Below are 24,438 nucleotides of genomic sequence, written 5' to 3'. Positions count from 1 at the left end.
AATGTATGGAGATATCTGGGAAGTCAAATCCTCAAGCTCTCCCGATACAAAGGAGTCTCTGCAAACTATGAAGCAAACACATAAATATCTCAAAAAGATAAGGACTGGGAAGGCTTAGAACTAAGACAGCATAATCACAGAAGGCTAGGGATTGGAAGGGACCACGAAAGATCATCTAGTCCAATCCCCTCGCCGGAGCAGGAACACCTAGATGAGGTTACACGGGAAGGCGTCTAGGTGGGTTTTGAATGTCTCTGGAGAAGGAGACTCCACAACCTCCCTGGGCAGCCAGTTCCAGTGTTCTGTCACCCTCACTGTGAAGAAGTTTCTTGTCAAATTTAAGTGGAGTCTCCTGTGTTCCAGTTTGTACCCATTGCCCCTTGTCTTATCATTGGTTGTCGCAGAGAAGAGCCTGGCTCCATCCTCGTGACACTCACCCTTTACATATTTCTAAACATTAATAAGGTCACCCCTCAGTGACCTCTTCTCCAAGCTAAAGAGACCCAACTCCCTCAGCCTTTCCTCATACGAGAGATGCTCCACTCCCTTAATCATCTTTGTGGCTTTGCGCTGGACTCTCTCCAGCAGTTCCCTATCCTTCTGGAACTGAGGGGCTCAGAACTGGACACAATATTCCAGATGGGGTCTCGCCAGGGAAGAGGGGGAGGAGAGCCTCTCTCGACCTACTAACCACCCCCCTTCTAATACACCCCAGGATGCCATTGGCCTTCCTGGCCACAAGGCCGCAGTGCTGGCTCATGGTCATCCTGCGGTCCACCAGGACCCTAGGTCCCTTTCCCCTACACTGCTCTCTAATAGGTCATTCCCCAACTTATACTGGGACCTGGGGTTGTTCCTGCCCAGATGCAAGACTCTACACTTGCCCTTGTTATATTTCATTAAATTTTTCCCTGCCCAACTTTCCAGCCTGTCCAGGTCTTGCTGGATGGCAGCACAGCCTTCTGGCATGTCAGCCACTCCTCCCAGTTTGGTGTCATCAGCAAACTTGCTGACAGTGCACTCTATTCCCTCATCCAAGTCATTGATGAATATATTGAATAGTACTGGTCCCAGTACTCACCCTTGAGGCACTCCACTAGATACAGGCCTCCAACTAGACTCCGCTCCATTGACCACAACTCTCTGGCTTCTTTCCTTCAGCCAGTTCCCAGTCCACTTCACTACCTGGTCGTCCAGACCACACTTCCTCAGTTTAGCAGAAAGGATGCTGTAGGAAAGCAAGATGTGGGAAAGCAAGATGTGTGGTTCCAGCCACCTGGATGATAAAGTAAGATCAATACTAACACGACCATCCGGACGGTCAAAGAAGAAATAATAGTAACATAATTAGATCACAGCAACTAGTCAAAATATAAAGGGCCTGGGCGTGTGAATGAGTGGGTTGGAACGGTGCCCACAAGATATGCATGGGAACGTGACTGAAAACAGTCACGAGGGTGGTGTGTTTGGGATAACATCTTTTGAAAAAACATCCTGTCTAACCCCTTAGTCCAGGTCCATATCTGTACACCGATAAATTGAGAACTGTTAATAAAAGTCAGCTCAGCCTGGCTCAGCTCTGCTCAGCTCTGCCTAGCTCTGCTCTCGCTGCTAACTAGAACTCCGTGTCTGTGCATCTCTGTCTGCGTCTGCATGCGTCATTCCTCATCGCTGCAGATGCTGTGGGAGACTGTGTCAAATGCCTTACTGAAATTAGGGTAGACCACATCCACCGCTCTGCCATCATCTGTCCACCTCATTATGTCCTCATAAAAGGCTATGAGGTTGGTTAAGCACGACTTCCCCTTGGTGAAGCCATGTTGACTGCCCCTAATGACCGTCTTATTCTTGAAATGCCTTGAGATGCCACCAAGGATAAGTCGTTCCATCACCTTTCCAGGGATGAAGGTGAGGCTGACCAATCTATAGTTACCCAGGTCCTCTTTCTTGCCCTTTTTGAAGACTGGAGTGACATTTGCTTTCCTCCAGTCCTTAGGTACCTCTCCCGTTTCCCACAACTTAGCAAATATGACGGAGAGTGGCCTAGCAATGACTTCAGCCAGCTCCCTCAGCACTTGCAGGTGCATCCCATCCGGACCCATGGATTTATGAATGTCCAGATTGCCTAACCTCTCCCTAACCCAGTCCTCATCAACCAAGGCAGACTCCTCCATTGTCCTGCCTTCCTCTGGGGCCTCAGGGGTACGGGGCTCCTCAGGACAGCCTTTGGCAGAGTAGACAGAGACAAAGAAGGCATTCAGTAACTCTGCCTCCTCTGTATCTTCTGCCACCAGGGCACCCACCCCATTCGTCAGTGGGCCTACATTGCCTCTAGTGTTAGTTTTATATGGCCCAGAGTTTCAATTAATATGCAGGGAGAGCACATAAAAAGGTCATTGGTCATGTGTTACTCAAAGGCTACTTCATGGCCACAAACTGCTAGTGAGCATTAATATTTTTCTTTTGTCACATTACCTTTGAATAATTGAAAAGCTTTGGGGGTTTATAGTTTTACTCATTGTACTCACATTTTTTTAAATGACAAGGTCACTAAAACTCATATACGCTGCAAAAAAAAAAAAAAGCAGTAGTTAAGGTAAACCATCCAAGCAATTTTTATTTATTAATATTCATAAATACACACAGCAGCTTCATTAGAGACTTTTCATTTTTTCCTCTTCAGTTTGAATGTGGAGTATTAGGAGAGCTTTTTGCACGTCAAGCTACAGGATGCAGAGCTGTTTTCTCCGCACTGCAACCTATATTTACCTGCTAAAAGTAAAAATTGGTTAAGTGGAAATGATTATCGTATATATCTTTTCTCTCTTCCTTTGAATGTACACAATGTAACAAGAGTGACAGACCTGGAATTACAATCACCAAAACAAACCCAAGATAGTTGTTGTCCACTTTCATTGGCAAATACAGCACAGAGGACATTGTCTGTAAAGTGGGATGTCATCAAAGAGGAGGCTCATTTCCTTTATTATTCTCTTTTAAATTTAGGTTTTCTAAAGCAACATCTAGAGGCATAATATCTACACAGCCCATAGCACCAAAATCAGCAACCTCTCTCCGTTCATCCTCATCTGAGGAGGAACTTTCTTCCCGCATCAAAGTGGACAGCAGAAGCTCCTGAACAAACAAGCTGCGGTCTGCCCGTTCGCTTTCCTTTGATTGACGCTCTGCTTCTGACATCTTAGGATCATTCAACCTGCATAGCAGCACAGAAAGAAAGAAGACGGGCTTAGTGGTATCATCAACAAAATGAGCTTTCACTAATTTCCTAAACAGCTGGACTGAAACATGCTGAATAACATTTGAAAGCCATTCCTTTGAGAACAACCTAGGTACTGCTGCAATTCTTTCAACATGTACAGATTTGACAACTCCTGATGCAAGAATACAGACATTTAACAAACTTGTTCCTAGATGCTTCAAAAATCTTCGTAGAAGTACATTCTAAGCCTGAAGGAAAAAAATAGCTATTCCTGAAGTTTCTTTTCCTTCAGAAGAGTTTTGTTTTAAGGGGTGTTAAGATTCTCTAGTTATCCCTTAAGCGCTCATTTTGTCCCCAGGACAACTTCTAAATGCAAGCATGATGCAAAATACATTACTACACACATAATGCCCAGAGATTCCCAAAGCACAGTACATCATTCACTTCACTTATCAGTGCATGCACCATCACCTAATAGAAACAAGGCAATTGCTTGCTCCAGTTCTATCCTAGCTCATAGGATCAGTGGCTGACATTTGCAGATACTTTCGCTAAGGTTATTATTTTCAGAAAGTTTTGGATTGAGATGTTATCACAAGTTTTGACAAAAATTGGCATGACAGCAATAACTTGTCCCAACTCAGGTTTCTAGACACAGAAACTGTTTAAATACCTGTGCTCTTTCTCAATATGTGATTGAAAAACACTCCCCCCCGCCTTGAATCCAGAAAATCAATATTTTAAACCTCCTAAAAGAGCTGGAATGAGAGCGCGCAACTCTTCAATAGCAGAATGGACTACGTAATCATTGTAGGTCCCTTCCAGCTGAACTATTCTATTCTATTCTATTCTATTCTATTCTATTCTATTCTATTCTATTGAACTCTATGATCTAACTACACTTTCTGAAACGGGTATGTATTCTGCTTATTAATAGCACATTCCATATTTGCTTTTATCATCCAAAATACTTTATATATAAACCTCTATTCAACCTTCAGCCTTCATTAAAGATTCATTTCCTATTAAATAAAACTACTTTTTAAGTTCTCTCCCCTCACATTAGCAGTATAAAAGTTTGAAACATATTATTGCAAAGGCTCCCGTTTTATCAGAAGTAGTAGGGTAAACAAGCACAGTTTACCAAAGTAATATCCCTTATGTTTCTCTTCAAATTGAGAAACAGCAAGTAATATTTATGCATTGTCTAGGAAGAAACACACAGCAGGGTTCAAAAGGAGTTGTTACAAATGCAAACAAAAGCATAGCATCTCAACTACAAACTTCATTAGGGATCTGGCATTGTCCATAACAGGACCAAGGAAAACAGAAATGGCAGAAGAGTTAAAACCATAGGACAAGTTACCTTGTAAGAAGAAACTGGGAATTCTGTATAGTCTGTTGATTGCTTTCTGTGTTAGATGTATTGGTTGCTGCTATAGATTGTGTAAGAGTGGTGGGGATGCTGCTCGTGTTAGTGCGTCTAGTCGCATTGCGTGCAGTCTCCAGTTGTTGTCTTGCTGCTTGTGCATGCTGTCGCTCCAGCTGCAGTTGCATCTGCAGCTGCTGTAACTGAGAAGCAGAAGGGCCAGAAGAACTGAGCTGCCCTGCAGAACGTCTCACGCCTGATAACTGAGATAAAAGCTCTGCCAGAAAAGAGAGAAGTTTCTACAGTGAAACTGAAATCTGTTTAAATACATATCACATAACAGCATAAATATGTCCTGAATACCAGTATATCAATTCCTTTGCTTTCTTAAACCTTTCATCAATGACATTAATGAACGAATCATATTGATTTGAAAAGCTTTATGGGCTATTCATTACAAGCATCCCGTGTCTCAAAGCCCATAGGGTAAGGAAAATTACGAATGATCTAGAGTAAAGAACTGTGCACAAATAAGAGAGTCAAAGCTTATAGCTTTTTAAACAAATAAAAGTCAACCTATAGGGAACACCATATAAGCAATATCCTGTGCAACAATTCTGTAAAATTTTATCTTTGAGTCAAAATAGTTATTGACTAAGAAACCACTTCAATTCTGACTTCGGTTGGTGGCTTTATATCCCCCAATGCACCTTCAATGCGTATTCCAGAGGGAAGCTGTGCTACAGAAATGACAAACATTACAGCATAATTTCAGACATTTTTAGAAAATATCCAGTTCAGAAAGGTTTTTCAAATGTTGCATTATATGAAAAATATTTGACCACAGCAGGGCTTGTTGTTAGACTTTTGACCTCTGCCGGAAAAAAGATAAATTGTAACGATTAAATAAATAAATACGTCTAGCCTGGATCCCTTCCCTCCAAAATTCAAGACTGTGACAAATTCTGTCCATGCTAAGCTTTTCCCAAAATAAATGTTAATAATAAGTTATTGCTCAGTGATTTACCATAGATTATATTCCACCCAAGGTTGTGAGTACTACTTTGTTGTGTTTGATACAAGGAGGGCAGAAGTAGGAGATTCCCTCTCCCCATCCATCTAACCTTCATTAAAGCTGCAAGTTGTTATTACAGCTCCTCAAAATTTTCCTTCCATCTTACTTTATCTTGCTTTGAAACTAGGCTTTTCTTAGGGGAATAAAGCATAATGCAGTATCTCATTGCATCAGGAACACTTGGAATGCCAACAGTAAATGCTCAAGTCACTTTTAATCAGCACAGCCAATCACATCAAGATTAACTACCAATAATATTTTATTTCACTAATTACTGATAATCACGACAAGGAGAAAAATAAATAATGTTTACAGGTCTGTTAAAAGCACAAGTTCTAACTTCTGGTAGTATGTACTAATTAATTATTGCCCCAATACAAAGGAAGACTTATAACACTGCCAAGTAAAACAGATGTATTTATCCTCTCTGTTTGCAAGATCACTTTGAGTTCAACTTAACAGAACCCTGGTAGCAGATGTGAATTTGAGACACAGGCTTGGCATGACACAGACCCCCAGCCAGGCTGCATTACATTCTCTGAATGCAAAAAAAAAAAAAAAAAGAGAGAGAGAGAACGAATACCATTTTATTATACATGCTCCTAAATGGGAAGGCCTCATGAGGCTGAAACAAACCAAGGCAGCCACTTCACATTTAACTCAGCTGAACTAACACCCAGGACACACAGACATCCTCCCTTCTTGCACCAACTCTAGTGCTTTACAGACCCACGACCTAACTTAACTCACTAAGATGACAGAAAGTTTTTAATTCTCTTTTGCTGGGACATTTTTAGAAGTGGGAGTGCAGCCAGAAGGTTCCAGGAAGTGATTCTCTCCCTCTATTTGGCACTAGTGAAGCCACGTCCAGAGTACTGTGTCCAGTTTTAGGTTCCAGTTTAGGGCCATGTGACATAACAGAGCAAGCCAAGTGGAGGGTCACCAAGATGATCAGGAGGCTGGAACACAGTACATGAGGAAAGAGCAGGAGAACTGGGTTTGTTCAGCCTGGAAAAACAAGACTAAGCTAGACTCTTCTCAGAGGCACACAGCAATAGGACAAGAGTCAGACAAGGGAAACATGGGAAAATACAATTACATCCAAAGGGGTTTATTTTCCGCATCCCCTCTGTGCTGGTTTGACTGAAAATAGGTGAATTTTCTTCATGCAGTTAGAAACCTTTCTTTTTCATAGCTAGCATGCTTGAGGACAAGTAGATAACACCCCAGCAGAGAGCCAATGTTTTTAATTGCTCTGGTCTGAGAGCCAAGGACATTCTGAGCACCCTGCTTACAGGTGTCGAGGAAGGGGGGGCAGACATGGGGCAGAGACTGACTGACATCCAGACTGATCAATGAGAGTATTCCATCCCACTGGCATCATGCTTCGGATATAAGAAAGGAAAGACTTCAGTCCTCGTGAAGGCGAGAATGTTGTTAGCTGGCTGCTCCGATCCTGGGATAACGGAGCTGATGGTCTGGAACTAGAAGGTAGGGGAGCCAAGCAGCTGGGATCTCTGTCAAGGGATGCCACCCTTGGTAGGGCAATTTCAAGAGAGAAAGACTCCTCCATGCTCTGGAGTCGACTCCTGACAGCCATGAAGGCAAGGTTTCCCTTCAAGGAAGATGTTATATGTAATCCAGGGAAATGGAATACTATGGAGAGAGGTATCCAGTTCCTGAGAGAATTAGCTGTGCAGGAGATCATCTATTTTGAGCCAAACAGCCAAGAGGGGACAGATCCAGATAGAATCCTTTGTACATGACCCTATGTGGCGCAGGTTTGTACAAAGCGCACCACCGTCATATGTTAAGTCATTGGCATCAACGACCTGGACAGCTGCAGCTCAACAAAACACTGCTGAAGTGATTAAGCAGCTTCGGGACTTTGAGGACAGCCTCGCTAGCTCTCTATGGGCTTGTGTCTCGACTGTGGGGAAACTGTGCGAAAAATCTGATGACCGGTTTAAAAAGCTGCTGCGAGAAATCAAAGCACTCAGAGAGGACAGGTTCCATTCATGACCTGTATGAACCTGTTTCAGCTATTAGGAGAAGGCACTTCCAATCTCAAGAGAGGGGACAGAAGAAGTACACAAAGAGAGGCACACTGTGGTTTTTCCTACGTGACCAGGGAGAAAACATGAGGAGATGAGATGGAAGACCTACCTTGGAACTCCAGGAACTAGTACTTGAGTTAAAAGGAAAAACTCCTAGGAAAATGGCTGCTCCAGTTTCCAGAAGGGGTAGAAGAGATTCTGATGCTCTTGAAGGAACCTCTAATTCATACCCAGAGACTGTGCAAAACACAAATTAGAGGGGCCCTGCCTCCAGCCAGGCAGAGGAAAGGGACAACAGAGTTTACTGGACTGTGCAGATACGATGGCCTGGTACAACACAACCCCAGGAGTACAAAGCTTCGGTGGACACTGGTTCTCAGTGCACGATAATCCCCTCAAACTACAAAGGAACACTATCAGTATTTCTGGAGTGACTGAGGGATCCCAGGAACTGACTATAATAGAGGCTGAAATGAGCCTAACTGGGAAAAACTGGCAAAAGCATCCCATTGTGACTGGCCCAGATGCTCCGTGCATCCTTGGCATAGACTACCTCAGGAGAGGGTATTTTAAGGACCCAAAAGGGTATAGGTGGGCATTTGGCATAGCAGCTGTGGACACTGACAATACTGAACAGCTGTCTCCTTTGCCTGGTCTCTCAGAGGACCCTTCTGTTGTAGGACTGCTGAGGGTTGACGATCAGCAGGTGCCAATTGCTACCTACGACGGTGCATCGCCAGCAATATTGCACCAATCGAGACTCTTTGATTCCTATCCAGAAGTCGATTTGTCAACTGGAAAGCCAGGGTGAGATCAGTAAGACTCGCTCACCTTTTAACAGCCCAATTTGGCCAGTGCATAAGTCTAGTGACAAGTGGAGACTATCGTGGCCTGAATGAAGTTACGCCACCATTGAGTGCTGCTGTGCCTGACACCTTAGAACTGCAATTTGACCTGCAGTCAAAGGCAGCCAAGTGGTATGCCACAACTCACATTGCTAATGCGATTTTCTCTATTCCTTTAGCAGCAGAGTGCAGGCCGCAGTTTGCTTTCACCTGGAGGGGCATCCAGTACACGCGGCATTGCTTGCCCCAGGGGTGGAAACACAGTCCTACCATCTGCCGTGGACTGATCCAAACCACACTGGAACAAGGTAAAGCCCCAAAACGCTTGCAATATATTGATGACATCTTTGTATGGGGCGACACAGCGAAAGGAGTCTTCGAGAAAGGTGAGAGAATATTTCAGATTCTTTGGAATGCTGGTTTTGCCATAAAATGAAGCAAGGTCAAGGGACCTGCACGAGAGATCCATTCTTTAGGAATAAAATGGCAAGATGGGCATCGTCAGATCCCAATGGATGTCATCAAGAAAATTGCAGGTATGTCTCCACCTACTAATAAAAAGGAGACACAGACTTTCTTGGGCATTGTAGGTTTTTGGAAAATGCATATTCTTGACTACATCCAAATTGTGAGCCCTCTCTGTCAAGTGACTTGGAAGAAGAAAGATTTTGAGTGGGGCCTTGAACAACAACAGCAAGACTTTGAACAAATTAAGTGTGAGGAAACTCATGCGGTAGCCCTTGGGCCTGTCTGGACTGGACTAGATGTTAAAAATGTGCTCTACACTGCAGCCAGAGATAGCGGCCCTACCTGGAGCCTCTGGCACAAACCATCAGGGGAAACTCGAGGTCGACCCTTAGGTTTTCAGAGTCGAGGATACAAAGGATCCGAGGACAACTATACTCCAACTGAAAAAGAGATACTAGCAGCATATGAAGGGGTCCAAGCTGCTGCAGAAGTGATTGGAAGGGAAGCACAGCTTCTTCTGGCACCTTGACTGCCAGTGATGGGCTGGATGTTCAAAGGGAAGGTTCCCTCTACGCACCATGCAACCAATGCTTCGTCGAGTAAGTGGATTGCATTGATCACACAACGAGCTCGAATAGGGAGTCCCAATCGTCCAGGGATCTTAGAAGTGATCACAGACTGGCCAGAAAGTAAAGACTATGGAATGTCACCAGATGAGGAGGAAATAACACATGCTGAAGAAGCGCCACCGTATAATAAACTATCTAAGACTGGAAAGCAGTATGCACCGTTCACAGATGGATCCTGCGGTCTCGTAGGAAAACATCGGAGGTGGAAAGTTGCTGTGTGGAGTCCCACATGACGAGTCACAGAAGCCACTGAAGGACAAGGTGAATCACGTCAATTTGCAGAAGTGAAAGCCATCCAGCTGGCTTTGGACATTGCTGAGCGAGAAAAGTGGCCAGTGCTTTATCTCTACACCGACTCATGGATGGTAGCAAATGCCTTGTGGAGGTGGCTACAGCAATGGAAGAGAAGCAACTGGCAGCGCAGAGGTAAACCCATTTGGGCTGCCACACTGTGGCAAGACGTTGCTGCCCGGCTAGAGAGCCTGCCTGTAAAAGTTTGTCATGTAGATGCTCACGTGCCTAAAAGTCAAGCCACTGAGGAACATCGAAACAACCAGCAAGCGGATCAAGCTGCTAAGATCCAAGTAGCTGAGGTGGATTTGGACTGGCAACATAAAGGTGAACTTTTCCTAGCTCGGTGGGCCCATGATGCTTCAGGGAATCAAGGAAGAGATGCAACACAGAAATGGGCTCGTAATCGAGGGGTGGACTTGACTATAGACACTATTTCACAGGTTATTCGTGAATGTGAAGCATGCACCAAAATCAAACAAGCCAAACGGTTAAAGCCTGTATGGTGTGGGGGGCGACGGTTAAAATATAAGTATGGAGAGGCTTGGCAAATTGATTATACTATACTTCCACAAACCCGCCAAGGTAAGCACTATGTACTAAAAATGGTGGAATGTATTAATAAGGCCTAAGCATGCCGCGAATGGTATGGAATAAGGGGTGGAATGTGCTGGTTTGACTGAAAATGGGTTAATTTTTTTCATGCAGTTAGAAACCTTTCTTTTTCATAGCTAGAATGCTCATTATTTGGACTTAGTTTGAGAACAAGCAGATAACACCCCAGCACAGAGCTAATGTTTTTAATTGCTCTGGTCTGCGAGCCAAGGACATTCTGAGCACCCTGCTTACAGGTGTTGAGGAAGGGGGGCCAGAGATTGACTGACGTCCAGACTGATCAATGAGAGTATTCCATCCCATTAGCATCATGCTTCGGATATAAGAGTGGGACCTTCCAGTTTTGGCTCTACCGGTCTCTCTGGTTCTTCTCTCTCTCTCTCTCTCTCTGGGGTAGCCGGGAAGCTCGTTTGGGACGTTTAGCCCGGCCTTCTGCCATTTTGCAGAGGCCTCTGGGCTTTTCTGCCTTTTTCCTCTCTTCTCTCTCTTTGGGATCAGCTGCTGGGACCGGGCTGTTTCCTAGAACTGGCTGCTCAGCGTGTTCATGAGGAATTGCCTTAAGTATCTTTTATTTCTATTTTATATATATATTTACTAGTAATGTATTAGTATTTTGTTATTTTATTAAACTGTGTTTATCTCAATCCCGTTTTCTCCTTTCCCTTTTGATTCTCTCCCCTGTTGAGAGGCGTGGGGGAGAGGGTGAGCGAGCAGCTATCATGGTTGTATTACTAGCTCGGGTTAACCCGTGACATTCCCCCCACTACCCCCTTTTAAAATATTAAGGCTCTTAAACACTAGAACAGGTTGCTCAGAAAGGTTGTAGGATCTCTGTCCTTGGAGGCATTTAAAACTCAACTGAATGAGGCCTTGAGCAACCTGATCAACCTGATCTAAATTTTTCTGTTATTTTTCTGCTTATTTCAGTGAGTTAAATCAGCTCACAGATGGTCTGAAGAGCAGCCAGCACAACAGAGGCAAAGGAACAATGCCTATTGAAAGGGCCGGCGGGGGGGGGGGGGGGGGGGGGGGGGGGGGGATGTGTGGAGCTGCAGCTTCCTCTTTCAAAAGCAATGTACTTTTAAGTTAGTTCACTGCCTCTCAAGGAATCACAGCCTAACAATAAGAAGTTACAGTTTAAACATTCATGCCTTTTCCAGGATCTGAAGCAAAGGAAGATAATAGCAGGAACTTATCTAAGTGCAGAAAGTTCTGAAGTTTCCCTGGCACTTATCTTTCACTATACAAGCATAAGATTGATGTCTTAAGATTTTACATTAGGACAAATTACAGCTCTTTTAAAAAACAACTTCTCCATCAATTTTTATTTTTACCTCTTTATAGAGAACTTATTATTGAAAATCACAAAGTTGAAAAAATACTGAAGAGATTATATCTGTAAATCCTAAAAACATTCCTGCGTGATTGTTGGAAGTTAAAAATGAGCCATGAAACATCTCCCTCTTGAAAATTCTCCTAAACCGGACCAAAACATGACACAGAAATCAAAGAATGGTTTGGGTTGGAAGAGACCTTTAAAGATCATCTTGTCCAACCCCCCTGCCATGGGCAGGGACATCTTTCACTAGATCAGGTTGCTCAAAGCCCCATCCAACCTGACTTTGAACATTTCCAATTATGGGGCATCCACAACTTGCCTGGGCAACCTGTCACAGTGTCTCACCACCCTCATCATAAAAGAAATTCTTCCTTATGTCCAATCTAAACCTATCCTCTTTCAGTTTAAAACCGTTGTCCCTTGTCCTGTCGCTACAGGCCCTGGTAAAAAGTCTCTCTCTGCCTTTCTTATGAGCCCCCTTTAATTGCTGAAAGGCTGCAATAAGGTCTCAATCCGTTCATCCCCCAGGCTGCATTGATCCCCCAACCCAGGTGCAGAAACTTGCACTTGGCCTTGTTGAGCTTCATGAGGTTCACACGGGCCCACTCCTCAAGCCTGTCCAGGTCCCTCTGGATGGCATCCCTTCCCTCTAGCATATCAGCTGCACCACTCAGCTTGGTGTCATCCGCAAACTTGCTGAGGGTGCACTCGATCCCATTGTCTACATCGTTGATGAAGATATTAAGCAGTATCGGTCCCAGCACAGATCCTTGAGGGACACCACTCGTTACTGGTTTCCACTTGGACATTGAGCCACTGACTAGAACTCTTTGGATACAGCCATCCAGCCAATTCCTTATCTATTGAACAGTCCATCAGTCAAATCCAGTTCAGAGGCAAGAATGATATGGGGGACCATATCAAAAGCCTTACAGAAATCTGATGCAATCACTCCATTGTAGAACCCCACTAGATTAGTCGGGCACAAATTTGCCTTTGCTGAAGCCATGTTCGCTGCCTCTGATCACCTCTCTGCCTTCCATATGCCTTGACATGTCTTCCAGGAAGATCTGTTCCATGATCTTACTGGGTACAGAGGTGAGGCTGACCGGTCGGGAGTTCCTAGGGTTGTTTCCCTTTTTCCAGTCACTGGGGACCTCGCCCAACTACCATGACTTTTCAAATATGATGGAGAGGGGCTTGGCAACTACATCAGCCAATTCCCTCAGGACCCTGGGATACATCTTGTCGGGTCCCATGGACTAGTGTACGTTCAGGTTCCTCGCACAGTCTCAAACCTGATCTTCTCCTACGATGGGGGGGGACTTCATTCCCCCAGTCCCTGCTTTGAGGTTCAGGGGACTGAGAGGTGTGGGAAGAGAGATTACCACTGAAAAATGAGGCAAAAAAATTTTTGAGTATCTCAGCCTTCTCTGTGTCAGTTGTCGCCAGCTCCCCTGTCTTATTTATCAGGAGGTGTACATTTTCTTTAATCTTTCTTTTCTGGCCAACATACCTGTAGAAGCCCTTCTTATTATTCTTCACATCCCTCACCAAATTCAGCTGCAGCTGTGCCTTAGCTTTCCTGGTCCCATTTCTACACATCCAGGCAGCCTCTCTATATTCTCCCCAGGATACACGTCCCTGGTTCCACTGCCTGTGCATTTCCTTCATATGCTTTAGTTTCACCAGGAGGTCCTTAGCCATGCTGATCTCCTGCCTTCCTTGCCTGATTTCTTACACGTGGGAATCTAGAGCTCTGAGAAAATGTCCTTAAACAGCTGCCAGCTCTCTTCTGCTCCTTCAGCCCCAAGGGTAGTTTCCCAGGAGGTCCCTTCCACTAGTTCCTTAAACAACTGTGTTGATGAGCAAGAGTTCCAGTAACCCTTCTCCTCTGGTTGGGCTGTCTGTCACCTGGATTAAGAAATTAATTTATTGAAATCCCCCAGCAGGACAAGAGCTTGCGAGTGTGATGCTTCCTGCAGTTGAAGCATCCCCCCTTGATTGGGCAGCCTGTAGTAAGCACCAACCACGAGGTTTCCTTTGTTGACTTGGCCCCTATGTTTTACCCATAATCTCTCAACCTGCTCATTGCTGTTTTTCAAAGAAAGCTCTGTGCAGTCAACCCTTTTTTTTTTTTTTTTTTTTGTTTAGATAGAGGGCAAACCCCCCACCCCTCCTCCTTTCTTGACTGTCCCTTCTGAACAGCCTATAGCCATCAATTGTAGCACTCTAGTCATGATTTGCCCCATCAAGTTTCAGCAATAGCTATTACATCATAGCTTTCTAGCTGCACAGTGGATTCCAGTTCCTCCTCTTTGTTACCCATGCTGTGTGCATTGGCCTAGAGGCACTTCAGCTGGGCTATCAGCCTTGTCACCTTTTTAGAGGAACATGCCCTAATTCCTTTGAGGCTTTTCACAGGTGTTTCCCTGTTGGTTCCTAATACACCAGCAACCCCTGGCTCCTGTCTGGTGCTCAAAACTCTATCCCCCTGCACCACTGAATTTAGTTTAAAGCTCTCCTTGTAAGTCTGGCCAGCTTGTTGGCAAAGACCCTCTTGCCCCACTTGGTCAGGTGAATCCCATCAGCTCCCAAGAGACCCAGCTTCTCAAAGACAGACCCATGATCATAGAAGCCAAAACCTTGAATATGGCACCAGCCACACAGCCAGGCATTCACCTGTTCAATTCTTCTCCTCCTTCCTGAACCCCTTCCTCTGACCAGGAGGACAGAGAACAGTATCATTGGACCCTACGTGGAATAGTAGGAACGGATGATAATCTATAGGGTTCACCAGGCTCAGCAGCCTCTCAGTGATGTCACGAATGCAAGCTCCTGGTAGGCAGCAGACTTCTCTAGAAAAATTGCCTGGACAGCAAATGAGTGCTTCTGTACCTCTCAGTAAGCAATCTCCAATTACTAATACTTTATGTGCTTCTCTAGTGGCACTGGTTCTACTGTGGAAGGATGCTTGGATCAATTTTGCACGGTCAGCTTTTCCTGGATCCTGTCCATTACTCACGTGCTCTTCATTCTCCAACCCCAGAGCACTGTATCTGTTACGTAGGGGCACTTTAGGGGAAGGTTCTTCCTACTGCCCTGAGCAGAGTCCATTCTCCTTTGTCTCGTGAGTTTCTTGTGTCAGTCAGCTCAAGGTTGAATTTGGGCTTACCTTCCCCTTGCACAACCTTAAGGCAGGCCTGTCACTCAGCTCTATATAAAATGCTTATTAAAATAGTTATTTAAGAATTTTTAAAGAGTTAAAAGACCTCCTTAAAATCAGCAAGCCTGTCATTCAAACTGTACTCTGAAAGTAAACTGAGCACATTTTAAATGTCTATCAATAATATTTCACCTGAACAAATTTCGTCTTGCTGAAATCAAGTACAGCACTTGGTTTGTGCTAAAAAAATAAGATTCATCTCTATCACCTCTATGCACGTGGCAAATTAAAGCTAGATGCATTGAAGTAGGTAATGGTAGTTAGAAACAATTACATTTAAAATTACATGCATATCATATGAGGAGAGGCTAAGAGACCTGGGACTCTTCAGCCTGGAAAAGAGAAGGCTCAAGAGGGAAGAATCTTATCAGTGTATATAAATACCTGATGGGAAGGAATGAAGGAAAGACTCTTCTGTGTACTGCCCACTGGCAGGGAAAGAGGCAGTGAGCACAAATTAAAACAAATGGAATCCATCTGAACACAAGAAAACAGTTTTTACCGTGAGGGTGGTAAAACACTAACGGGTTGCCCAGGAAGGATGTGGAGTCCATCCACAGAGATATTAAAAATCTGACTGGACATGGTCCTGGGAAACCTGCTCTAAGTGGCCCTGCTTGGGGATGGTGGGGGGTGTTGGACTAGATGATCTTGAAAGGTCCCTTCCAACTTCAACCACTCTTTGACACCACCTGTGGACAGGTCAGTCAAGGGAATGAGCCTTTAAGTCTCTAAAGGGACAGTGTTTTTCATTTCAGAAATTTCAGGTCCAGTCCCTGTAGACAATCCAATTGAGGATACTTTTCATTAGTTTACACCCATCAACTACAACACCTGAAAGTGTGTGTGTATATATATATATATCTATATATATATATATATTTCTTTTTTTCAAAGCACAGAAAAGGCAACTATTATCATCTTGGGTTCTGTTTCAAAGTCTATTTAAGGACTCTGAGCTAAAATCAGTGGTCACAGCTCTTACCAGCTATAGGATCCATGGTTTCTCTATTGCTTGGAGAATATGAACTCTGAGAAGATGAAAGCCCACCAGTGGAACTGCTAGTAAAATGCATGTTTGATCTACGTGCACGGGGGCCTCCCAAACCCCGGCCTGGGTGAAACATTCTACGTACATGACGAACGCCACTAGATTCATCATAACCAAACAGTTAAGAAAAATCATTTGCTATCAAGTGTTAAACAGCAACAACATTTACTAGATGGAATAATTAGGCAACACACTACTCCTCATTCATAAAACAATGATTCAACTTTGTAAGTGTACTGTGATCATAGCTATGGCGCCAGTCAGACCTGTAGATCTGAATCCAAAGCACCGAGGCTGTTTGCACCAAATTCATCTTTCCCAGGCTTTTTATCATGTCTAAAAAATGTCAGGATGAATTTCCTACCTTCTGGATCGTTTTCTACTAGCTAACTTAAACTGATGATGCATATTCAGCAGAACACATTGCTCAATAGACATCAAAATAGGGAAAGAAGGGTATTTAAATACTGCAAATAATCTACAAAGTTTTATTACCATTCTTACCAAGAGCATACAGTAATTATTGCATTTTATGCTTTTATCCAAGGAATTTCACCCACTCCAGTGTAGGAGTTCTCAGGGATTTTCTTGAAGTTAATGTGTGGATCGGTTTCTATTAGATGGCGGTTTGTTACTGAACTAGCCAGGCCCAAAGGAATTTCAAGGCTACCTCGGAAATCTGAAAACAGGACCTGCTGTGGGAGTGAGGCAATTCTACAGTAACAGGGCCTCAACAAGATGTAAATCAACAGACCTATTAGCAGTGAGTCTTGGGCGCGTGGACAGTTCGTGAACATAGACAATATCCAATCAGCTAATGCATGCTTGGAGCGTGAAATAACTGCATATATAAGGAGGCTTGTTTCTGTAATAAATGGGTTTGCTTGAATTCATATTGAATTGTGTGGAGTCCATTATTTTTTGCCCTCGCAAGTGGTGATTCTGACGTGATTCGCAAGGAGAATTTACGGCGAGGGGATGACTGCTATGAGGAACGAGCCCCAGCTGGATACGGCTCAGCTGGACCGTGACCAGGACGTACTCTGCGGGCTGCATGACTCCTGATTGATCGCTACAGAAGCGACAGAGGAGGGATAAAGGATCCAATATTGTTGCAACGGACACCCAAAGAGGTGAGCAGCTGGGGGTGAGAGGAGATGGGGTGGAATATTTTTAAAGAAGAAGAAATATTGCGGCTCCTCTTGAATATCCTCTCTATGAGAGGGGTGAAGTATGAGGAGAGTAACCTCAAAAGACTATTCATTTGGTGCAGAGGCAATGGGTTTCCTGCTGACCTGTCAGGAGCTTTTCAAATAGAGACTTGGGAAAAAGTGGGAACTGTGTTGTGGAAGGCAATCAGTCACAGTGAAAAAGATATTCTCGGCCTTGTAACCGCCTGGCAACCGATAATTACTACACTGAAGCAGTTATAACCTGAAAAGACTGTTATGAGCATTAGTGATTCAAAACTTAAACTTGAACTTTGGGTTTATATAGGGCAGAAATTATGGGATAAAGTCAGCAATGGAGATAAAGAAGCTAAATCATTAGCAACTACATGGAAGTTTATAATTACCACTTTAAAAGATCTTAAGGCTGAACTCTCTGCTGCTGCCGGAATTTTTGCAGCGTTGCAGCCTGATAAGAAACCTGAAAGTCGCTGTGAAGTTTACCCGGTTCGTGTCTTTGATACCCTCCCTATTCCATCCCCTGCTGTGCCTTTGGCACCCCTGATGGTTCAGCAGTCCAGAGCAGGGGGAGGGAAAATGCCGAGCGGGTGGCCTCCTGTACCATTGCCCAACTCTGATGAGGACAAGTCCAGAGGATTGGAGTCAGACAACTTGCCCAAGGAACCTGTGAAAGCTGAGAATGCTAAGGTTGTAAACCAGTGTACTACCAGTCCTTTTACCAATTTGTATCTGCCTTTCCTGCCTTTTAACCCTCCAACTTCCACAAGAGAGTACAAGGACTCACTGGATAAGAACTGGACAAAAGAACTGTGTGACAGATTAGATCAGCTAATAGTGAGTGAATCCAGCAGTCGGCAATGCGGTCATGCCAATCATGACGGGAAAGAGGGTGCTCCTGGGGACTCAGGTTATACGAATAATTATGATGCTAGAAAGTATTGACAAGAATGTGCACTGTTCTGAACCCCCCTGTTACTAGTGATTCTCCAGCACCGTTCAAGTCTGCGTTATCTGACAACTCAGATGAGGATGAGGGCTTGCAGCATTATTTTGAAAATCTAAAAGGAAAATGAGTATGTGTACATGTTGCCCCGAGATCAGATAAAAACCATGAAAGACTCAAGCAAAATTAGTCCTATGCAATGTAACAGCTACAGATCATTTAGGACGGAATGATGGGGACTCATTTAAAGGGGCAGGTATCCCCAAACTCTTGGAACAGACACTAATTGACACACCACAATTACAGGCGCTATTAGTTTCTGAAATCCTGAGGCAGTCAACAGACCTTGCATATCAAGCTATGATAGAGGTGCCGGAAACCAACAAAGCAGCCAAATTATTTACAATTATTATCAGGGTCCCAATGAGAATTACATGCAATTTATTGACCATCTTCAAGAGGCCATCAATAAGCAGGTTGAAAACTTAGAAGCTAAGGAAGCACTGGTGTTGAAATTAGCAGTTGAGAATGCTAATGTTTACTATCTATGTGTTATCTGCAAGTTTTACGGTACATATTACGTGCTTCTGTGTATTGCCTCTCTGAAAATCAAGCAGCTTGTCAGAAATGTGAGTTAATTGTTTTACTGGTTGTTGTTAGAATTGTTTCTTTGTGGTATAAGTACACTGTAAAACCTTCTCCCCACTTTTCCCACTCCTGCTGCAAGGAGCCCTGTGCTTCACCCCCTCCCTTCCTCTTCTCATGGTTTTTACTTACGAGATGAGGTTAGGAATGACTGTTTTCAGTCTTGTTCCTAAGAAATCACTATTGGGAGGTGTTTTAAAACATAGGAAAACACTCGGAATTATGAGGAAGGAAGATCTTGTTAAATATTGAAAACAGTGTTGGCTGCTGTTTAAGTTAAATGATTGGGAAAAGTGTCCGGAGAATAGAATCTTGAAGTGTAACACTTTGTTGCAATTAATGTTGTTTTTAAGGCAAGAAGAGCAGGACAAAATAAATCTCTACAAGAAATCATTAAATCATTTCAGACAGTTTTACAGGTGGAACGGTTTGAACTTCAACAAGCTGAGAATTAAATGATAACACATAGGTCATAGAAAGCTTGCTAAAGTCTGCAAGATGCTTTCCTTATTAACCTGTTTTCTTTGTAGGTATCTGTTTAAGCATATTACAGTTTAATAGGTCTTTGTCTGTTATATGGTACAGTAAGTTCATAGACTGTTAAATAATGAGAATCCATGGACTCAAAATGTGCGTTTTGTGATAATATAGAAGATCATGAGTAATTTAGTTCTTTACTGCATGAATGTGATGGTAAAATTTTGTGTGTAGTAGCTGTTATTTTTCTTTCTAGCATGCTAGCTTTATTCCGCATTCAGACTTGCGCAACTCTGTGATAGGCTGTGTCTCATCTCGATGTGCTGGATTTGGCTCTTTGGTATGCACACCAAGTAAAGAATCCTGGTTTTGGAATAACAGTTGTAGCACCCCAGATAAGACACTAATAAAAGCCTTGCCCAGTCCAGCTTGCTGTGGCGGCAGGGGGGGCAGGTGCCGATTGGGCTCCAGCGTGCACTGACCTTTTTTGTCAGGGAGACCCAGTGGTACCTTTGCCTGGCTGAGCAGCAAGCAGCCCAAAGGTGCAATGCAAAAACTGAGATACTGTCTTGAATTAGTGTAACTGTGATCTATCTACATATTTGAACTTCGTATTTGGTTTTCATATCTGAGCTCAGTATTTTAATTTTCATATTTATATGTGGTACCAAAAGAATTTTGTTTGGGGAGATAATTACAAAATGGGAACCAGTTCCACTGCTAAAATACCACCTTGCTCCCCCTTAGGATGCATCCTTACACATTAGAGTAAATGCTCTTATTGTTATCTAATAATTTTGATACCAGAAAATAATTTAAATTGTTAAAAAATAAAAAACCAACACCAAAAAAATCCCAAAACACCTAAATGCTATGATGGATGTGAACTTGGTATTGTATGAAGTTGTATTTAGAAGTTGTTAGAATATGAACTGATTTGGATCTAGGAAAATGGAATAATGGATTGATGTTTAATATACTGTTTTTTGACATCTGTAAATTGTAAAAGGTAAATGGGGCTGAGGAATGTAACGACTGTTGAGCTAACTGGAATTGCATATAAAGTGTATTATGGTTAGAATGAAATGGGAAAACAAAAAAGCAAAATATCCCAGGCCTGTGCTTGAACATAAATTTCAGGCCTGTGTCAAGCTACAAGATAAACTCAACTCATTGTAACTGAGGAGTTTGCCAGAGCCTCCCACTTCGTACCAGCGATTATGCCACCTGCATGGCCTTGGCTACATCTCAACTGCAGCAAGAAGAGAAAGAGAAAGCAAAACGGAAAAACCTAGTTGCCCTCTGCTAAGCGGAGAAAGGAGGGCTTTGCTCCCCCTGCTCTGTCTTTTCTTTCCTGAAGTGTTGTCATCCATCCTTGTTGTGGCACTGCGTTGCTTCTCGGATTTGAATCAGGGGTTGTTGGTGCTGTTTATTTTTGCTTCAGTCTTGTTTCTTAGTTTCTGGCACATCTGTGGAGAGAGCTCATCATTTTACCTCCTTGCTGAAGTCAGTCTTTTCACACTGGTCGTCTTTAGGGGGTCAGAGTGCTCAGTGCTTCTCTGGGTCAGACTGGTACTAATTTGGGTGTGGAGTGGAGCCAGGTTGGTTTGATGTGGAGTTAGAACTGATTTGTTTTCATGCTGGGCTGGAGATCCTGCCATCTCAGATGGGGGCGAGAGGGAGGTTTTATTCCCCTCCCCAGCAATGTTACTGCTAGAGAACTATAATACTGCATCAAGGTGTCTGAGGGTGAAATTTAAAGGTATCGCCAGTGGATCCATAGTTCTAATGAAGCTGAGAAATAAAACAAGTTTGTTTTTTTTTTTAATAGACTTATTCTGTGGTAACTAGTTGTAAGAGACTTCTCAGTAAATTCACCGTGATAGTTTTTGAGGTCATGGGAGAGAATGAAAGAAAGGCCGTTTTTTGAAACCAATGGAATGCCAAATTTGGAACAAAGTTTTACCATATGAATTCTTGTCTTTGCCAGAAAGCCCTATACCTCTCTTGGGTCACGATTTGTTAAGTAAATTGTAAGCTCAAATAACGTTTTCTGAGAATTCTGTTTAATTGTATGTCCTACAAGAAGCTGCTTGAATGGTGCAGATCTGCTTGCTGCAAGTGAGAAATCTCCAAGGAAATTTCGAATGCTGTATTTCACTAGTATTAACAGCCAATGTTTCGATAAAACAAACACTACACTGATAGAACTGAAACTAGACTTCGATCCGGTAAGGGAAAACAATATCCAATAAATATGACAGCCAAAATGCAGTTAGAAATTTGAGAGATGAGATTACTAATAGAGTGATAGACCAATTGTTACTCTGATCAAGAAATGCAGGGAATTAATTTGTCTTAAGAGGCCATGATCCTTTTGTCATATATGTACCATTTGTGAAATTTAATTTTGATTTTTTTATTTGCAATCTACGTCCTTGTAAATTGCACTAACTGGTTTTCTTAACAGCACAGCTGTTGGCATGCATAAATGTAAATTGCTGCAGAACCTGCAAGTCTTTAACATCAGGTCACAGACCATACGTGTATCTGGTCTGATCCTACATACTTGCACAGTTTTTGTTGATGGTTCTGGGAAGTCTCATAAAGCTGTAGTGGTCTGGCGTGAAGATAACAATTGGCATCATTCTGTGAAAATTATTGAAGGTTCAACCCAGTTAGCAGAACTTGGCACAGCTTTACATTGCTTAGAGCTTTTTAAGGAGGAACCTCTAAATTTGATTTGTGATTCTGAGTACATAGTCAAGGTCCAATGCATGTATCTGATCGTATCTGATTCTTAAGTGGTTTTTTTTGGGTTTTTTTTGTTTGTGGGTTGTTTTTTTTTTTTCAAAAACAAAAAGAGGAAGAAGTAGGGGAAACACCACAAAACCAATTGTCAAAAGCATTGTATGTGATGGATCACTTGTATCTAAGTGGTGCAGCCCAAATTTGCCCTGTGATGAAACACTTTGCAAGTATGACCCAAAAACATGCTAAATCAGAAAGAACCTACATTAGTTATGGTCGGATCACTAGTTAATGGTCAATGGAAAAGGCCACATCAATTGATAACCTGGGGAAAAGGTTATGCTTGTGTCATTACAGGCCAAGGATCGAAGTGGATTCCCGCAAAATGGGTCAAGCCATGGCTGAATAAAGACAACAAAGATTTAACAGATGGAGACGGACAGGAGGGAGACAAGTTGTGAGGACTGTTTCAGATGTAAACCGTGGATCCTAATTCAGTGTTATAGATGCTCACAGACCTGGTGGTCTAGAAGCCTGTTAGCAAGCAGGTGGTGTTCCTTTTGTGGAGAATGGCAATTTGAACAAACAGCAGGAGAACCAAAAGGGCGATATTACACTTAGATAGTCAATGCAAAAATGAGGTAAAATTATGAGACATTCCTACCATACTATCTACTGCACTCTTTCTCCCTAGTCTAGCAGCTGGTAAAGCTTTAGGAGACATATCAAAGTTAAGCTATTGGTCTTTTAAACAGGCTAATCTAACTTCTGAGATACTAACTCAGTAGTAGATGTTGATGATATTAGGCATACTACTCTACAAAATTGCACAGTTACAGATCTTTTACTTTTAACGCTAGGTCGTGGTTGTGAAGAATTTGAGAGCATATGTTGTATTAACTTGTCTGATCCTTCTGAATCTATTCATAGTACTTTAGACAAACTAAAACAGCACATTAATAAGATTGTCATAGTAGAATTAAGGTTTGACAAATGGCTTAAAAGCTTGGAAATAGGTGGGTAGTTGTTTGATCTTATTATGTAAGGCTTAGCTACATTATATGTAATTGTAATCGTTGTTAATCATATGTTGTATGCTGCAGTGTATTTCAAAGATGATTCAGCGCGTTGTAAACAAGGCCTGGCTGGTTCAAGAACAAAAAGGGGGAATTGTGGGAGATTTGAGGGATTTTCTTGAGGTTGTTGTGTGGATGGGTTTCTATTAGATGGAGATTTGTTATTAAACTAGTCAGGCCCAAAAGAATGTCAAGGCCACCTCAGAAAGCTGAAAACACAACGTAAATCAACAGACCTATTAGCAGTGAGACTCGGGCGCGTGGACAGCTCGTGAATATGGATAATATCCAATCAGGTAATGCATGTTTGGAGCGTGGACGCGTGATCAGGAAATAACTGCGTATATAAGGAGGCTTGTTTCTGTAATAAATGGCTTCGCTTGAATTCATACTGGATTGTGTGGAGTCCATGATTTTTCGCCCTCGCATCTTCTCATGGTTTTTACTTACGAGATGGGGTTAGAAATTACTGTTTTCAGTCGTGTTCCTAAGAAATGGGTATTGGGAGGTGTTTTAAAACTAACAGAACTTCTAAGGCTTTGAGTGGACTTTTGTTAGATATAGATTCTGTAAGATATGCTACACTGCAAAATAGAGCCACAATAGACTTTTTGTTATTAGCTCAAGGACATGGGTGTGAAGATTTTGATGGGATTCGTTAAATAAATTTTGTATTGGCTGGGGGCCTTTCAGGGTGGTTGTTATCTGTAGTGAAAACGGGACTCATTGTCTTGATGATTGCTGTGGTTGTGTTACTAATGTTGCCATGCATGATTTCTCTGCTGCAAAGGGCCCTGCAGTGGACAATGAAGGCAATTTTTTTTAGCACAAAAAATACAAAAAGGGGGAACTGTGGGACTACGGTGGATCCTTGGATTCCCTGACGGAGGGCATGGGAACAAAACTTAGCCTTGAAGACATTAAGGCCTACCCGTGAGAAAGATGGGAGTAAAGGAGATGTTAAGGATGTACCCATGAGAGAGAAATGAGTAAAACAGTAACATTGTCATTTGTCCGTCTCAACCACGACAATCATCATTACCGGTTTCTTTATGCTCATTTGTGGTCAATGAGGCAGAGTCTAGTTGGAGGCCTGTATCTAGTAGAGTGCCTCAAGGGTCAGTACTGGGACAATTACTATTCAATATATTCATCAGTGACTTGAATGAGG

The 24,438-nt window shown here is 42.9% G+C and overlaps 1 protein-coding gene across 1 annotated transcript; it reads right to left on the bottom strand.

Moving 5' to 3' along the window:
* Window positions 1-2,582: 2,582 nt before the first annotated feature.
* Window positions 2,583-16,303, bottom strand: LOC308051409 (E3 ubiquitin-protein ligase KCMF1-like; the record flags this gene model as incomplete). Its single annotated transcript, XM_080361839.1, has 3 exons — window positions 2,583-3,214; window positions 4,587-4,866; window positions 16,120-16,303. Coding segments are annotated over 3 exons (717 nt in total), but the record flags the coding sequence as incomplete, so codon positions are not given.
* Window positions 16,304-24,438: the final 8,135 nt, after the last annotated feature.

The sequence above is a fragment of the Nesoenas mayeri genome, assembly GCF_963082525.1.
Source record: "Nesoenas mayeri genome assembly, chromosome: W".
Lineage (NCBI taxonomy): Eukaryota > Metazoa > Chordata > Aves > Columbiformes > Columbidae > Nesoenas > Nesoenas mayeri.
This window is presented reverse-complemented; position numbering and strand designations above follow the sequence as displayed.